Source organism: Triticum urartu, chromosome 1 (assembly GCF_003073215.2).
Source record: "Triticum urartu cultivar G1812 chromosome 1, Tu2.1, whole genome shotgun sequence".
NCBI lineage: Eukaryota > Viridiplantae > Streptophyta > Magnoliopsida > Poales > Poaceae > Triticum > Triticum urartu.
Window position 1 is genome coordinate 506,017,750 of NC_053022.1, and position 17,549 is coordinate 506,035,298.

Genomic DNA, 17,549 nt, shown 5'->3' on the forward strand with positions numbered 1-17,549 from the left:
TCTACATTAATGTTCCCTGAATAATTTTTTAACAACATTATTGAGGGAACATTATTCAAGGACATTCTTTTGTCCTTGTTCTTATTCAGGGTAACCTGGTTGACCCAAGGGAACATTATTCAATTATTACTTTTTAAATCTTCATTCGAAAATGTCCTTTTAATAATGTCCCCAACTAAATTTTCATTTTTTTCCACCTATAATGTCCCTTGATTACTACAATAATGTTTTCGCCAAATAATGTTTCCTCAATAATATTTTTCTTTAATTATGGTCCCCGAATAATGTCCCTTTCAATAATCGTTGATGCGGATGTAAATTTATTTTACTTGAAGAACATTTTTAAGCTCACGAGAACATTTATTTGTTTTGAACAGAAATTACCCACTTTTTAACAACATTATTCGAAGAACATATATTTTATTTAATTCAACCTGCGCTTCTTTTCTTCTAGAAAATGGAAGATATATTGCCTCCGGCCTATGCGTCATGGATGGGACACTTCTTTCTGTGAACCAGAGTTCCGTTTGGCTAACATGTGGATATGTTAGGTATACTGTGAACACTTGAGCATTTGAGGAAATTGTATGCATAGTTAATTATTTTCCTAGCAATATATTGACATTAACAGTACATATTGATTTTGTGAAAAAAAGATCTTTTGGGAATTCAGTTATCATTTATTACGAGATAATACACAATGTATATACACTGTTTTGGGATACCGAGGAGTAATTATTTTTTAAAACTCCTGAGAACATTTATTTATTGTTGATGCATCTACTTAGCAAGGCATTTGTAACAACATATCTACATAACATATCAACGACCTCCTACAACAGTGTCAAAACAGTTTTTCAATTTAGAAAATACATTTAGCACTTCCTGTGTCTCAAATCTACTTAGCAAGGCATTTGTAACAACATATCTACATAACATATCAACGAAACATATTTAGTTTTTAAAAACTTTTCTTATTACCACAGAATAAACTAAATAGCTCAAGCTCAACTATAGCTATAACAAGTGTAACTTATCAAAAAAAATTATCAACACAATAATCAAAATCCATCTAAATTTTCTCAGCTAACAATGCAAAAAGTTCTTCATCGAGAGAAATTATCTTCTTCCTTGCTGCAAACAGAAATTATCTTTCTTCATTGGTGCAAACATGATATGAGCATCAACCAGTCTTCTTTTTTGGAGCCGCTTTCTTCCTAGATTTCTTTTCAGATTGTGGCTTCAATCTTTCTCCTTTGTTCACAGACTTGGATGGCCGTATAGGAGGATCTTTCAACGAATTTTCCGACTGCACTTCCGGTTGCTGTTTCTTTCCTTGCAAGTACTTTGAATGGATTTGAGCAACAACATCCAAAAGTTCTTTGCTAAGTTCAGAATCTTTGCTGATGTCTGAGCAAGCTTCACCAACTTTACTCATCAGAATAGCATATCTGACTACATTGTGTGACTGATCTTCACCTGTAAGCAGCACCATTTCTTTCTTGCACTTATCCAACTCTTTTTCTCGAAAAGAAATAGTCCACCTCTCAACAATCAGCTTATCTGGAATATGGGTAATGTCAAACTGCGTAAAAAGTCTGAGGATATGGCAACAAACAATACCATCACGCTCAAACTTCCCACAGAAACATTTGAATGAACCAGTAGTAAGGTCCACATGGACTCTGAACGTTTCTCTTGTGAATTCTGGTTTCTCATACCTGATGTGTTTTTTCAAATCATACACTTTATCCTTCTCAATTTCAATAACTTTAAAAGCTGTTGCATTCACTAATTCTGTCAAAAACTTTAAGTAGATTCCTCTGGTATATATTGCTGCTGCATGCCGTTCAACAGCGTGATGATTCCAAAAGACAGGAGTCTTCTCATTTGACAAGAACCTGTCCTGATTTTCTATGTGAACAACATTCTCTTGGAATAGCACGTACTGTTTCGTGAATGCCTCTATAGTATCTTTCCTCTTGATGTAATCTTTGAAATTTGAGTTGAAGCTTTCGCTACGGCTGGTTGACCTGATGAAAGGGCAAAACATCCCTTGAAAATAAGCAGGAACAAAGAAGGTCCGGTTCTCCCACATCCTTTTGATGTGAGCATGTTCAGTACACTGATACTTCAGAACAAATTTCTCCCATCTTTCTTCAAATTCTTCAACGGTAATGGATTGTAATAAACACTTCATCATATCTTTCTCCATGTTTTCCCTCATAGCCATGAAAGCACTCATGTTTCCCCGCACATTTTTAAATATATGCCAAAGACAGAACCTATGGAATGCATCTGGAAATACTTGAGGAATAGCAGCTTTCATCCTTGCGTCTTGGTCTGTCAATATTATCCCTGGTTTTTTCCACTACATGACCTCCATGAAAGTTTCAAATAGCCACACAAAGGTATCTGAAGTCTCATCTTGCAATAGCGCCCATCCAAACACAATTTTTCTTCCATGGCCATTAATTCCCACTATAGGTGCAAAAGGCATGTTATATTTGTTTGTGCTATAAGTGGTGTCAAATGATATAATCTCACCAAACAAACGGTAGTTCAATCGGGAACGAGCATCTGTCCAGAACAAGCTGAGAACCGTGTTGTCTGTATCTCTTTGCATCCTGTAGCAGAAACTAGGAGTATCAATCTGCAGTTTCTCAATGTACTGCAATGTCCATTCAATATCTGTGTTCTCCTTTTTGCGCACCCATTCTCCCTGTTTCAAATTATCCAGTTTCTTCACATCAAAGGTAATGTTTCCCAGCTTCCCACCACAAAGCTTTCTGAATATGCTCATGATTCTTCTTGGTTTCACTCTGTGTTCTTGAAGCAGTTTTGACAACATGATTTCTGCCTCATTCATGTTTCTGTGGCTTAAGAAAAATTTGGTAAGTGATGGAGACCTCACTAGATCATGGTTATGCTCGAGAGACATTGATGCAATATGCCACTTGTCATCCACCAACTTCACTGTTATACTCATTGGACAATTTTTCCCTTCAACAATGTTTCTTTTCCTTTTCCTCAAACCAGTGTTGACACTTGGTCTTTTCCTACTTTTGTTGCATTGGAAATACAACTTCTTGTTCTTATAATTCCTTCCTTTTATCATTGCGAAACCATTCAACTGAGCATAAACATTTACAAAGCGGGAAGCTTCATCCAATGTTGAGAACACTTTACCAACTTCTGGTGTACTAGCATTGTGTGTTTCGTCTGGTGTAGGGAACACATACTCTTCATTCACCGTACAAGCTACTGTGTCTTCATCAGAATCTTCACTCTCAGAATTTCCTTCATAATCACAGTCAGAATTCTGAGCCAAAGAAAGTACCTGCAAAGGGAAGGAACACAACTATTCGACATCAGAATAAGAATCTTTAGAAAACAAAGTTAATATCTAGAAACTCTTTTTTTATTCTTTTCCCAGAAATGCAGAATCTTACCTCACGGCAAATATTTTCCACTTCTTCTGTTGTTGTCAAAGGTTCACCGCACATGTTCTCACCAACACTGTCCTGTAAAAATTTAGTTATGTGTTAATAGCCATATCATTTCTCAATTTACTTTATTTCCCAACACAATCACTTGCAGCTTTTCCCTTTTTTTCTCACACTAACCTGTTTGCTCAAACTTAGCACTACTGCTGAAGATGATTCCGTAACATTGCAGTTGTTCTCATCATTTATGTCCATTGCCTGGCAAAAACAATGAAAATATACTTTCTGTCAAACACTACAACCGCAGTCAAAATCTTGCCACAATTTATGATTGAGAAAAATATATGCTAGAATTATATTTGCACTACCCGGTTTTGTAAGTACTTACAGTCTGTTTGTTATTTGACATTCGCAAATGTTCCGTGATGATGTTTGGTGCAGCTTCTTCTATTTCTTTGTCAATGCCCCCAAATAAATTGAACCCTATTTCAGCTTCTTGGCTCTTAATCAGTTCCTGGAACACCATTTTTGTGTGTTAAAATTTGTTAGTTCATATCACTTCCTAAGAAGAAATGCATTTTGAAATCACACATACCAAACAACCAACCTCAGTTTCTTTCCTCAAACTTTGATATTGAACAAACTGATCAAATTCTTCGATCAAAGGACACCCCTAAGAGAAAAGTGAAAGGAATTTAAATGATTTTTTCATCCTAACTGAAATCCTACATGAAGCGATGACTGAAAATCAAGGACAGTGACCTACCACAGTAGCAGGTTCTGCAGCACATTTGCCCGCTGTAGGTTCGAGCAGCTTGTCATTATTGTTGTTCCTTCTCTGCTTCACTTCTTTTCCATTGGATCCATTTCTTTTGTAAGTTTGCTTCTGCATCCACAAGAAAACATCACACATTTTTCTTTTTTTATTCAGTTTTAAAATAACAGACTCAACTTGTACTTTTATAAACAAGAAACGTAGATGCTAACCTTCTTACTAATCTCTTTCTTCTTAGTAATTACTTGCTGGTTAGCAAAACTGCTTTCACCTTCCATCTCGATGTACCGTACACTACAACCATAATACAGAATCATCTGTTACTTCTTTTAAACAAACAAGACAGTATGCGAAGTAAAACGAAATGGGTGACAGCAAAAGCAGAACAGAAAACGTGAACCCAATTACTGTTCATCGAACTCCAAAGCTGCATCTATCTATAATTCTAACAACAAGTGCAAATCAAACCACACGAAATTATTCACAGCATTAAACTAGGTATTTGTTTGCCAGATCAACAGCAACTAACTGGCCAACGTTCAACAACTCCCCAATTTTAGCTAAATCTTAAACTAGGTATTTGTTCGCCAGATCAACAGCAACTAACTGGCCAATTCTACCTGTTAGTCTCGTAGAACTACAACTAAATTTTCTTCCACTTCTTCCGCCTTTTCCCCCAACCATTCTTTCTTCAATACACAATACAATTAAGGAAAGTAAAGGAAGTAGATCAAGAAGAGCGAGCGAGGTATTACCTCTGCGCTCGAGGAGCGCCGCCGGTGGAAACAAGATGGAGGCGCCGTGGCGGCGTCGCCGCTACCCTGCCGCCGCGCCTGTCTTATCCACGGATTGGTGGAACAGATCGATCCACGTACCGCCCAGGTCTTATCTCCTCGAAGCCTGTTTTTTTCCTCGTCTATTTTCTGTTCAGCAGCAGACAAGTGGGACCGTCCACTTACAACACTTTCCCCATTTCGCTTCTCTGTTCTCCCCCCTCCCCTCTGCTCGCCGTCTCCTCTCCTCAAATCTGAATCCTCCTTTGCACCGGAATTTCTCCGTTGTGTTGAATAGGCTCTAAACAAGAGGTTCGATCCCTTCTCCATTCCGACCTCCCCTAGGTTCTACTCTACTCGAATGTCTTCATATGTGTATATTTTTATTTTTTTCAAACGTGCGGAAGCATCATCGTGATTTACATCTTCTTCGAAGGATTGGAAGTTTTTTAGCTGGGACGCCGTGTTATGATGAACCATTGTTAGTTTAATTCATACATACTCCATGGCCTAATTGAGTTTCTGTACTAGGGCATGGAACAATTTTCATCACAAATTTATTTTGTGTTCAATTCCACGTACAAGCTACATCTATATTTTTGTTATCTAACTGCATCTCTAATAGTAGCCATGTTGCATTTCATGAACAAGAAGTTAGTGGTTAGGTTTTTTTGCAGCAAGCCATGTAATGCAACATGTGGTTCTGCATCATCTTCCACCACATATATATGTGGAATTGCATTACATCAAATTTTCAGCACCCACATAGGGAAATTAGAATATGTCAGTACTAGTAGGCTTGTTGAAATATTGTTGTCTCCATTGGGCTATACACTTTTGTAGGAGCCATTACTCAATGTCTCTGTTTTGGTCATGCCGGTTTTTCTACTCCGCGGCTATGTTCATGGCAATTCACATGTTTTGTACAAGGTTGTCAGAATCGCGATTTTGAATTGGATCGGAGCTCTGATGGTAGGATCGCAAATCGTGGAATCTTCACTATCAGGATCGTAAAACTGTAGATTCTATTAACTAAAATCGTAGAATCAGAGGGATTAGTTTGGATCGTAAAGTCGTAGAATCGTATAACAGAATCGCGATTCTGACAACCTTAGGAGCCGTTACTTTTCATTGGAACAATTAATAATACTTTATTCACTGTAGATGGAACAAGGATGTACAAAGAAAAGAGAAGCAAAAGAGATTGTACATGCAAACAAAGCTCAGAAGAGATCCAAGGTAATGGATTTATGCTCTATACCATTCTTTTTTCCAAATGAAAAAAACATCTAATATTTCCATTTCTTCCTTTATTTTTTGTCATGCAGTGCAATCAATTTCAGCATGTTGAATCATTTATCAAGCTTGCATCTGAAATGACTGACAGTCACAAACAGTGTGCACGTAGAATGGGTTTTCAAACATTCCTACAAATAACCAGCATGTCCAATATTGACTCCATTTACTTCTGGCTTGCAAACCACCATTTCAACACAACTTCTTGCTCCATTGAAATGCCAAATGGATTCAAATTCCCAATTACAACTACAACTGTTCACAAGATTTTTGGCATTCCAATTGGTGGAGTTCCTGTCATCACGAAACCATCAGAAGCAACATATGAATTCATCAAGCATGAGTTAGGAACAACTGCACCCACTATTGAGTACCTTTTCTCAATTATCAATGATGATCTTCCTCAAGACAAGTACTGCCGAATCTTCATTCTCATACTACTCTCACTATTTGTTGCTCCTAATTCAAGTGGAGTTGTTACCAAGTTTGTCTACAACGCAATAGTTTACGTAGACAGTATTTCCCAATATGATTGGTGTCTTCTATGTTTGAGCTACATGGTTTACTCAATAAAGAAAGCAAAACTAAACAACTCAAGCACCAATAAGTTCATTCCTGGAGGAAGCAAATTACTTATGGTGGTAAGCATATTTCCCATGACAAAATTTCTTTAACTTTTCTTTTTCTATGTAGCATTCAATTTTTCTATGTCTGTGACTAACACTTTTCATTTTTACCCAATATGTCAGAATTTTGTTTTCAACGTCAGATTTCCTATTTCGAGTTCCTCATAATAACTGAGTTCAAGTTGCCAACCATTGAACCAAGACTACCTATTTGGTCAGCAACCATGCTGAATTCATACACGGCTCTAGATGCACTCCATGGCGAAACTAACGGATATGGCAGACTACCGGTATATGGCCTTGTTCATAGTTTTTACTATTGCACATTACATAGTTCTATTCACTCTCTTCAATTATGATTTTTGTAGTTCTAGTACTTCTTCAAAGTGCTGTGAAACATTATATATATATATATATATTAAACACCCTCTTCTTACTCAACAGATAAAGCACATCTCCTCTACTCCATTCAATGATTCAGTTTACATTGAACTACCTGAAGAGATATCACAGTATATTGAATCCAAATTCACAGATATAAGTCTGACACAAGTAAGTTACCTTGCTGGTTTTCATCTGTTTTCTTAGCAACAATAAACTGTCATTCTCATATTTTCATAGTTTGTTTAACAAGACATGCTCCCTCATTTTAACAGGACAAGATAATTCTTCAAATGCAAGCTCAAAAATTCTACATGAATATCATCCGGAACTCAGCATCTATACTGAAGACCTATGTAGATGATATGCATTGTTCATTCATCAAGACCTTGACATCTTCCAACAGCCCAAACCTCCAATTTAAATCAACAGTTTCAAAGAATACTTTCAAAGTACCCAAGACTGAACAATTATTGGCTATAGAATCACCTGCAAATTTCCCAATGCAAGATGTTCCAACAATTGTTGATGAAAATGAACAAGTCAGCATCAATGAAATTCTTCGGGAATTGGTCATAGATTTCACTCAGTCTGTGAACATAACAAGCTCTAATCTCTCTCTACCTTTTAATGGTAGTCTACCATCTTTCGAAGAGCTTGCTTGTCCAGAATTATTTGTGAAGACATCAACTCAGAGAACAGCACCTCCCACTAATGTTTTAGCTTTGTTGCATCGTAAGTTTTTCTTTCATAGCTCTTCTAAGTATCTTTTTTTCTTTGCACCAAAAGAGATCATGAAATAAATAATCACAACTTTTTTTCTGCAGGATACTTCTCTGAATCAAAACCCCCAATTCAAAGAGTACAAGAAATACAATTTTGCTTACCATTGTTCAGATTCTTATTACCAGGAGAGCGTTTGGAAGGTCATTTCTCTTACCAAATTTCATTTTATCCAAAGTAATTTTTTTAGACATGTAGATGAACTTATCTGTTAACATTTCCTATTCTTAATGTTGTCTTCATTTTTTTTCAACCAGATTTCATGGATGGTGAACTGGATAAAGGCTCATTGACTGATGAAAATTTACTTGCAGCTCACAAAACTTTCAACAATACAATGCATGGCAATTCAAATGGAGAGGCTGGTATAGGCACTCAATATGAAGGCACAGGTTCCCCTTCATTTGATGCAATTACCAATTCAATTGACATAGTTCAGAATGTTCCATTTGTATCTCGTGCCTCTAATGAGTTCAGCCTGCCAGAAAATCAGTATAGCATGCATTCCAATACTCATACCAACCTGAATGTCCCTGGAACTCAGAGCCCAATAAGGGTAATGGACTTCCTATCTTCGAAACTCTACCCAAGCAATATTGCCACACCTATTGAAGATCCGTTGCTACTTCAAGCACTCGAACAACATGAAGCACATTCCAGTAAGTTTTCAAAAGCAGAAACTTCAACTTGGCAACAACGAGTGAACAATTCTTTCAAATCTGCGACACTAGTAATTCAAGAACCAAAAAAGGCTGGCAACCAGGTCATCTTTTCCGACGAAATTGAGAATGATTTCTACCAAACATTGGTTGGACTTCTACCCAAATTAACTTACAGGTATGTACAAAAATCATATGAATTTTTATGTGACATGTTCCACATAATTTCAACATAAAATAGTTTTCATATGCGATCCATACTATTTTCTCATGATTTATTTTTCACTTTTCTTCATGATTTTCTCCTGCCATGAACAGCCAAAGGATATTTGAGATTGAAGGAGTTTGGGTGGATCAGAAAACTATAACTCTATCATTCAAGCCTGGTGGCTGGATAAATCCTCGGGTTGTTGGGTGTTTTTCAAAACTAAAGAACAAAGACCAGCCGGACCGAGGAAGAAAAGGCCTCATGCAAAACAGCGAAATACTGGAGCACATTCTTAGCATTGACGACATGGTCAGCCTATATTTTGAATTCATCTCCTCAGTTACCACTTTCACATCATTAATATTTCATTTTCTTAACTATCAATGTTCTTCTAGAAACAAACATGCAGGAGAAGCTAATGAACCCAATGCTAAATCATTCTGATCCTGCAAACCAACAAATCTTACAGGAAAGTAATGTTGGCTTCAGTTTATTGAATGCTTCCTTGGTAAGATAAGTTCTTTTGTACAAACTACTCTTATAGTTTTTCCTTCTTTAAAGAGTTACACTAATAGATTGTAACTTTGCACAATTCCTTAGGTAAAAATGCACGTATTCAAGGAAAAACAATGGATTTTAATCATTGCTAACTTTAGAGCCAATTTTTTTGATATCATGAACCCATACTACAGTGGTGATTCATTCCTACCAGCAATTAGTGCTGTTATCCACAACTTCAAGATTTTGTTTGCTACTACATATGGAAATTCTAGTTCTTTCAGCATACGAAATTTCGAATCAAGATTTGTACCAGCTCCCAAGGTCAATTTCATGTGGGTTCTCTATGGAAATCTCCCATTTTACAAGATTTAAACCAGCCACAAGCAACTTTTTGGTTCTTTCTCCAAAAAAAGCAGATTAAAAGTAATTTAATTCACAATAATTTTCATACTAAGTATGTAACTGATTATTTTCATTTTTTTTCTTTGACAGGTATGACTCAGGTATTTTCCTTCTTCAGTATGTTAGCAAGTACAAAGGTCTCGGTTTAGAAGGTTTCTGTAATGTAAGTAATAGTCATATCTTTTCTTTTTGGGTCATTACTTGTAACATATCAGCAATGAAGCAGCAACTTTTTCTAAAATACTGTAGGAGGATTTACATGCTCTACGTCAAAAATTCCTTTTCGAGATTGTTACTTGCAAGCACAATGAAATTCAGCTCCCATTAGTAACTTCTTTCCTGCAGAGACATGTAAGTTCTTTTTTTATTTTTGTTTCCCAATGACATAAAAGAGTTGTTTCTTTCTTAGAGACTGTTGTTTCCCAATTTCTTAGAGCCTGTTCTTCTTTTCTTGTAATCACGTGTACGTTTCAACAGGGTTTCCGCATATTGAAGTGAAGCTTACTTGTTCTGCACATGACAGTAACCTGAGGTAAGTTCTCAAATCAACATGTAAGTTCAATTAACATCCTTATTCTTTCTATTCTGAAAGGTCTCATTAATTTTGTTAGTTAGTCTAAAAGGTTCAAGCAAAAAGAATCCCAATGATGAAATGTTCTGCCCCTGTGTTTCCAATTAACATATTTCTTCTTTCTATTCTCAAGGGTCTCATTAATACTATCACCTTCAATGGAAGTTGCACTGGAAGATTCAACTCAAAGGAATACTTCGATGCGAAAAATGTTTCCTTAACGATGGAGCTATCTTTTCTTGTCGAAATGGTCCAGTGATAGTTTTTTTGCAAGAAATTTGGGTGTAAACAATGTCTGGAAACAGCTGAAACATTTTTCTAAACAGGAAACCAATTCCTTTGGGAAAGATATTTCCCTTTTTAATTCTCTTATTAATGGTCCCAACGCAAGAATTTTTTTCAACTCAAAGGGACAATTCCATGAGGAAACTAATTTTTTAACATGGTTCCCTAGTTATATTTTCTTGCATTACATTCAATTTTTAATAAGGCTTAAATCTGCAAAATAAGTTTGCAAAGAAGCTCAAATATTTATATTATTATTTCCATGTATTTTTTTCTGTATTTTTTTCTTATACTGATTCTTTGTTGCACTTCTTCTTTTACTACTGTTTGTCAAGTTTATTGGAACTGTTCTTCCTTGGACAAAGAAACAGCTCTCTTTGTTGGAAAATAAGTTTGCAAAATAAGTTGTCATTATTTTTCTCTTTTACTACTGTTTGTCAAAATAATGGAACTGTTCTTCCTTTTGACAAAGAAACAGCAGAAGCAACAGAGATAAACAGTAGAAGAAACGAACCAGAGAAACAAACACGCGCGAACGCCCGACACTTTGACGCATAATGCGTCGTATAGGAGTTCCCCTTTCCGCGGCCGTACGAAACCGAGTCGAACTCGTGCAACTAGCCTTACGAACCGACCTACTAGTCTATAAATATCAGCCCAAGCCCCCCAATCCAACCTACTCAGACCCTTTTCCCCAACCCGTCGCCACAACTGCGCACACGGCGGCGGCGGCGGCAGCAGCAGCAGCAGCAGCCATGTACACCAGCACCTGCTCCGCGGCCGACGAGCGCGTGTACTGCCCGGAGTGCCGCCGCGCGACGGAGGTTGTCCTGGACCACGGCACCGGCGACACCATCTGCACCGAGTGCGCGCTCGTCCTCGACGCGCACTACATCGACGAGGGTTCCGAGTGGCGCAACTTCGCCGACGACGGCGGCGGCGACGACTGCGACCCCAGCCGCGTCGGCACCTCCGGCGACCCCTTCCTCGCCGCCAAGCTCTCCACCGTCATCGACTACACCAACAAGACCAAGAAGTCCTCCGCCACCGGCGTGGCGACAAAGGCCCCGCCGAGGATGTCGGTGCCGGACGCGGGGGTGGCCTCCGAAAACACCCTCGTCGGCGGCTTCCGCGGCATCGCCGACATGGCCGACCGGCTCGGCCTCGTGGCCACCATCCGGGACCTGGCCAAGGAGACGTTCAAGAAGCTGGACGAGGCCAAGGGCTGCCCGCGCGGCCGGAAGCGGGACTCCGTCTACGCCGCCTGCCTCTACATCGCCTGCCGCAACCTCGGCATGCCGCGCACGTACAAGGAGCTCGCGTCCGTCACCGCCGGGGGCGTGGCCGCCAAGAAGGACGTCGGCAAGATGACGACGCACATCAAGAAGCTCCTCGGGGAGGAGGACGGCCAAGTGATGGACATCGGCGTCGTCAGCGCCACTGACTACCTGCGCCGCTTCTGCTCCCGGCTCGGCCTGGGCAACCAGGAGGTGCGCGACGCACAGGAGGCCGTGCGGAGGGTCGAGCAAGGGCTCGACGTGCGCCGCAACCCGGAGTCGGTCGCCGCCGCCATCAGCTTCATGGTCGTGCAGCGCGCCGGCGCCGGCAGGTCCGTCAAGGAAGTGTCCATCGCCACCGGCGTCGCCGAGGGCACCATCAAGGAGGTGCACAAGGACCTCACCCCGCACGCCCAGATGCTCTTCGGCTGAGCCTGAGCGCCCACGACATTAACGCTTCTTGATCCTTAGGCAGGTCCTTGGCACATGCATGCATGTTTGCCATGTCCACAACTCCAAACGTGTGCTGTTCTTGGCAACTATCTTAGTCTTGGACATGTGAAGTTTGTGTTGGACTTCGTTTCTAAGTGCTGAATCATATCATTCGTGAATGAATCTGTGCTTAGTTCGTTTGATCCGATTAAACTCATGAACTGACGTCTCAGACACGGTTGCCAAGTACGCTACTCCTACTCGTGAATTATAATGGTCTCATGAACTAATAATTTCGAGGGCTGACATTTTTCACCGAGATTTCACCCATTACAATGAACTTTATGTTCCGGTGGAAAAGGCGATGACTTTTTAGTCTCAAAAAAGAAGGCCGTGGCGACCCTTCAATACCGGCTGGGTTCAAACAACATTCAAATTTTGGTTGAATCCCATTCAAAAGGAAACCAGAATGACCAGATTGAATACTGAAATAGGTGACTTTGGTGCAATTTAATCCAACAAAATATGATGTCTATTCTGGCCAGATCATCTGACTAATGTCAGATAGATATGCCAAAGTACCGAAAGAATCTTTCTGTGTTTATACACCTACCGAAAGAATCTGACATGGGTTGTTGAGTCGAGGTGACTCAACCATGTTGCTTTCGTGGTGGCAGGACGGATCCTGAAAAATATAAAAGGGGGGGGGGTGAAGTATTGGACTTCCTTTCTAAGTGCTGAATCATTCGTGAATGAATCCATGCTTAGTTCGTTTGATCCGAATAAACTCATGATCACCGAGGTCTCACATACGGTTGCCAAGTACAATACTCGTGAATTATAATGGTCTCATGAACTTGAGGCTAATAATTTCGAAGGCTCGACATTTTTCACCGAGATTTCACCCATTGCAATGAACTTTATGTTTCGGTGAAAATGGCGATGACCCTTCAATATCGGCTAGGTTCAAACAAAATTCAAATTTTGGTTGAATCCCATTCAAAACGAAACGAGAATGACCAGATTGAATACTGAAATAGGCGACTTCGGTGCAATTTAATCCAACAAAATATGATGTCTACTCTGGCCAGATCATCTGACTAATGTTCAGATACATATGCCAAAGTACCGAAAGATTTCTGTGTTTACACACCAACTGAAAGAATCTGACATGGGTTGTTGAGTCGAGGTTACTCAACCATGTTGTTTTCGCGGTGGGTGGACGGATTCTGAAAAAATATAGAGGGGGGAGGGTGAACTAGTAACTTCACATGAAAGGGTGCAAAATGAAAAATGTTTCACTACACCAAACAAATATATGTCAACTTTAATTATTTCTGAAACATGGTTGCTAAGTACACTATTATTTTCGCCAATACGGGTGGAGCGTATCAATGCATTGATAGAGGGAAAAAAGAACAAAGTTAGGGGGTTGCCAAGTGAAAGGATCGATATGGTTGACTAGAGGGGGGGGGGGGGAATAGGCAACTACCAATTTTTAACTTTTCTTTATCAAATTAAACTTTGCATCAAAGAAGGTTGTCTAGATGTGCAACTAGGTGAGCAACCTATATGATGCAATAACAACAAGCATACAAGCAAGCAAGAGAAGTAACACTAAAGAGCTTGCATAAGTAAAGGTAAGAGATAACCAAGAGTGGATCCGGTGAAGACGAGGATGTGTTACCGAAGTTCCTTCCTTTTGAGGGGAAGTACGTCTCCGTTAGAGCGGTGTGGGGGCACAATGCTCCCCAAGAAGCCACTAGGGCCACCATATTCTCCTCATGCCCTCACACAATGCGAGATGCCGTGATTCCACTATTGGTGCCCTTGAAGGCGGCGAATGAACCTTTACAAACAAGGTTGGGGCAATCTCCACAACTTAATCGGAGGCTCCCAACAAAACCACGAAGCTTCACCACAATGGACTATGGCTCCGTGGCGACCTCAACCGTCTAGGGTGCTCAAACACCCAAGAGTAACAAGATCCGCTAGGGATGAGTGGGGGAATCGAAAATCCCTTGGTGGAAGTGTAGATCGGGGCCTTCTCAACCACTCCCGAGCAAATCAACAAGTTTGATTGGCTAGAGAGATAGATCGGGCGAAAATGGAGCTTGGAGCATTTAATGGAGCTTGAGCATTAATGGATCTTGAGGGGGAAGAGGTGGGTCAAAGGATAAGAAGGGGACCCCCTTTTATAGTGGGGGCAATAAACCAACCGTTGCCCCACCAACCAGCCCCGCACAGGGCGGTACTACCGCTGAGAGGGGGCGGTACTACCGCTAGCCCAACGGTACTGCCGCTCCAGCCAGCGGTACTGCCGCGCAGAGAAGACTAGTAGGGAATTGGACCCAGCGCGGTACTACCGCGGTGGTAAGGGCGGTACTACCGCTCCTGAAACGGTACTACCGCCTCTACAACCGCAACTAGTGCCGCAAAACCCGACATGAGAAAAAGAGCCCTTGAGTCGAGGCGGTAGGAGCCAGACAGCCCAGCGGTACTACGGCAGCGGGGTCATGGGCGGTACTACCGCTGCGGAGCGGTACTGCCGCTTGTGACCCTTCGGCCGTACTACCGCTGGTAGTGCGGTACTACCGCTGAGACATAGAAGAGAGAGAGGATCTATCCATAGAGGCTGAGGACGAGGCGGTGGTGCCAGGCACCCCAGCGGTACTACTGCTGTGGAGTCACGGGCGGTACTACCACTGCGGAGCGGTACTGCCGCTTGTGGCTCCTCAGCAGTACTACCGCTGGGTTGCGCGGTACTACCGCTGGAACCCAGACAGGACATAGAAGAGAGGAGAGATCTCTTCCAAGAAGTTGAAGAGCTCGAAGGGTGAGAAGCTGATGTGTACGTGTTGATTCCACCCATGCAATACCCCAGCGGACCCCCTCTTGATAGTACGGTGCCCTCTACGCAACTAGTCCACCGAGAGAGAAATGAAAAAGCTACAGCGTCTTGAATGACACTCCGAAGGGAAGAAAACATCTCGTGCCAAGGATGAATCTGTGAACTACTCAAAGCACATGATTAGTCCGCAAACATGTTGTCATCAATCACCAAAACTACCTTGAGAGAGATATGCCTCAACAATCTCCCCCTTTTTGGTGGATTGATGACAACTAGGGATTTGCACAAGGAAAAGATATAAACGCAAGAAAACTAAGAACTACAAAATATAGACGGGCTCCCCCAGAATGTGTGCACCTAGAAAGAGGAGCAAAAGGAAAGCAAGACACACACATCTGGATCAACACTCCCCCTATATTTTATAGTCCAACAATTCTAAGCACAAGATATATGAGAGAAGAGTATATAACAGGACAAGCATGCAACTCATAATATACTACAGTACTGAATAGACATAAGAAATAAGGTAGCGATAGGGAGCATATGTCTCACACCAGATGTCTAGAACTTAGGTCTCACGGGCACCAAACCAAACCAAACAAAGACACTGAGAGAACACACAAGAAAACACAAGACGACAAGACGACAAACTCAAAGCTTGGCAACACAAATCCCTACACTCTCTCCCCCTTTGGCAGCGAGACACCAAAAAGGGAAAAGAGCGACTCTACGACTCCAGGTGATGGCAAGCTGAGGATCTCGAACATCATATCTCAGCGTGATCGTCTGCATCTCCGTCGTTGGTCGAAAGCTGCTCGGCGTCGGAGTCGGTCCAAGGGCAATGCTGATGAATCCACTCCTCCTCTTCAGTGATCTGACCCTCAGATCCACTGGCAACTGTCGCTCCCATCTGACGCATGAGCTCCTTGTGGCGCACCCTGGCATGCTTCTCCGCCACATGAGTCATGTACTGACCATGAGACTCCATGCAGAAAATCTTCTTCAACTTGTGTTTAAGCTTCTTCGCCCACGAGGGTTCAGCACTAGAGGGCCCAAGATCCTCCTCGTGATCATCAGTGGCTGCCCCACCCTCGGTCTCCATGGCAGCAGCAGCAGCAGCAGTAGACGGACCCCCGGATTGAGGTGCTGGGATGACCCAATTGTCCTTCTTCCTCAGACGCTTGATCTCATGGGAAACCAAGTCTCCAGTGTCCAACAACACTCTGGGATAGATCTGTGCCCAGGCCCTCTCAATGAGCCTCATGATGAATGGACCATATATCGGGCACTTGCGCTCAAACACGGCAGAGAGAAGTTCAGACCACATGACATGAGAAATATCCAGGCTCTCTCCAGTGTTTGCTTCCTTCTCATGCTGACAGAAAAGAAGCATGTCCACGAGATAAGAGTGGACCATATCCAGATTCCCGATTCGAGGGAAGAGAGTCTCACGGAAGATGCGATGAAGAATGTCCAGATACGGAGACAGCTCATAGGTTTTCTTCTTAGTCACTGGGTGAACTTTCACAGTGTAGTAGGGCCAAAGGGCTTGCTTGTGGGTGGACGTAGCATTGCGGTGAGGGCAGAAACCGACTGGAGTCTCAAGCCCATGATCCACCACATCAAGTAACTCCATGAAAGCCTTCCACTTGACGGAAAGCAGCTTGCCATAGGTCATCCATGTCAGAGTTCTGTCGACATCCGTCCCAAGATGAACGGTGGCAAAGAATTGAGCCACCAAATCTGCATCGAAATCCTTGTTGAATTGCATGATCCTGAGAATGTTCAGCTGAGTGCACATCTGAAGGGCTTTGCCAAAGTACTCCGGGTCCTTCTCCATAGCATCAGTGTCAATGGAGCGAACATCAACAAAGAGATTCTTCTTGGCCTTGATCACATCAAAATAGATGGCAAACTGAAATCGGTTCCAGAACGGGCGGTTGACCAAAGTGGGTTCTTGGTCCACCTCATAGGGATTGCGGCGACGCCTTTCCCAAAACTCCTTGTTGGTCATCTCAGTCACAGTCTTCCCCTTTGGCTTGGTGGCGGATCTCTTCGAGTGCTGAGGAGGTGGAGGAACACTTGTGGATGCACTTGCTGGAGGCGGTTGGGTGCTAGAGGAACCACCGGCTGGCTCAGAGGTGCGGTAGCGTTTTGATGTTGCACGCCCGGGGTTGATACGACGAGCTTGATGCTCAGGATGTTCATCACCTGGAGCCAAACACAAGAACACGCAAAACAACTCGAAAGAACGAGCATAAGCCAACAAACACAACAAAAAGG

General features: G+C 41.7%; 1 protein-coding gene across 1 annotated transcript; it reads left to right on the top strand.

Annotated features, from left to right (window-relative positions):
- The first annotated feature begins 11,392 nt into the window (after positions 1-11,392).
- LOC125536827 (transcription initiation factor IIB-like) lies at positions 11,393-12,667 on the top strand. The gene has a single exon (XM_048700107.1). The coding sequence runs from the start codon at positions 11,462-11,464 to the stop codon at positions 12,413-12,415; it is 954 nt and encodes a 317-aa protein (XP_048556064.1). The 5' UTR covers positions 11,393-11,461; the 3' UTR covers positions 12,416-12,667.
- Positions 12,668-17,549: the final 4,882 nt, after the last annotated feature.

Bases quoted from the DNA above. Each gene is read 5' to 3' on its own strand.
- LOC125536827 (XM_048700107.1), top strand. From the start codon at position 11,462: ATGTACACCAGCACCTGCTCCGCGGCCGACGAGCGCGTGTACTGCCCG.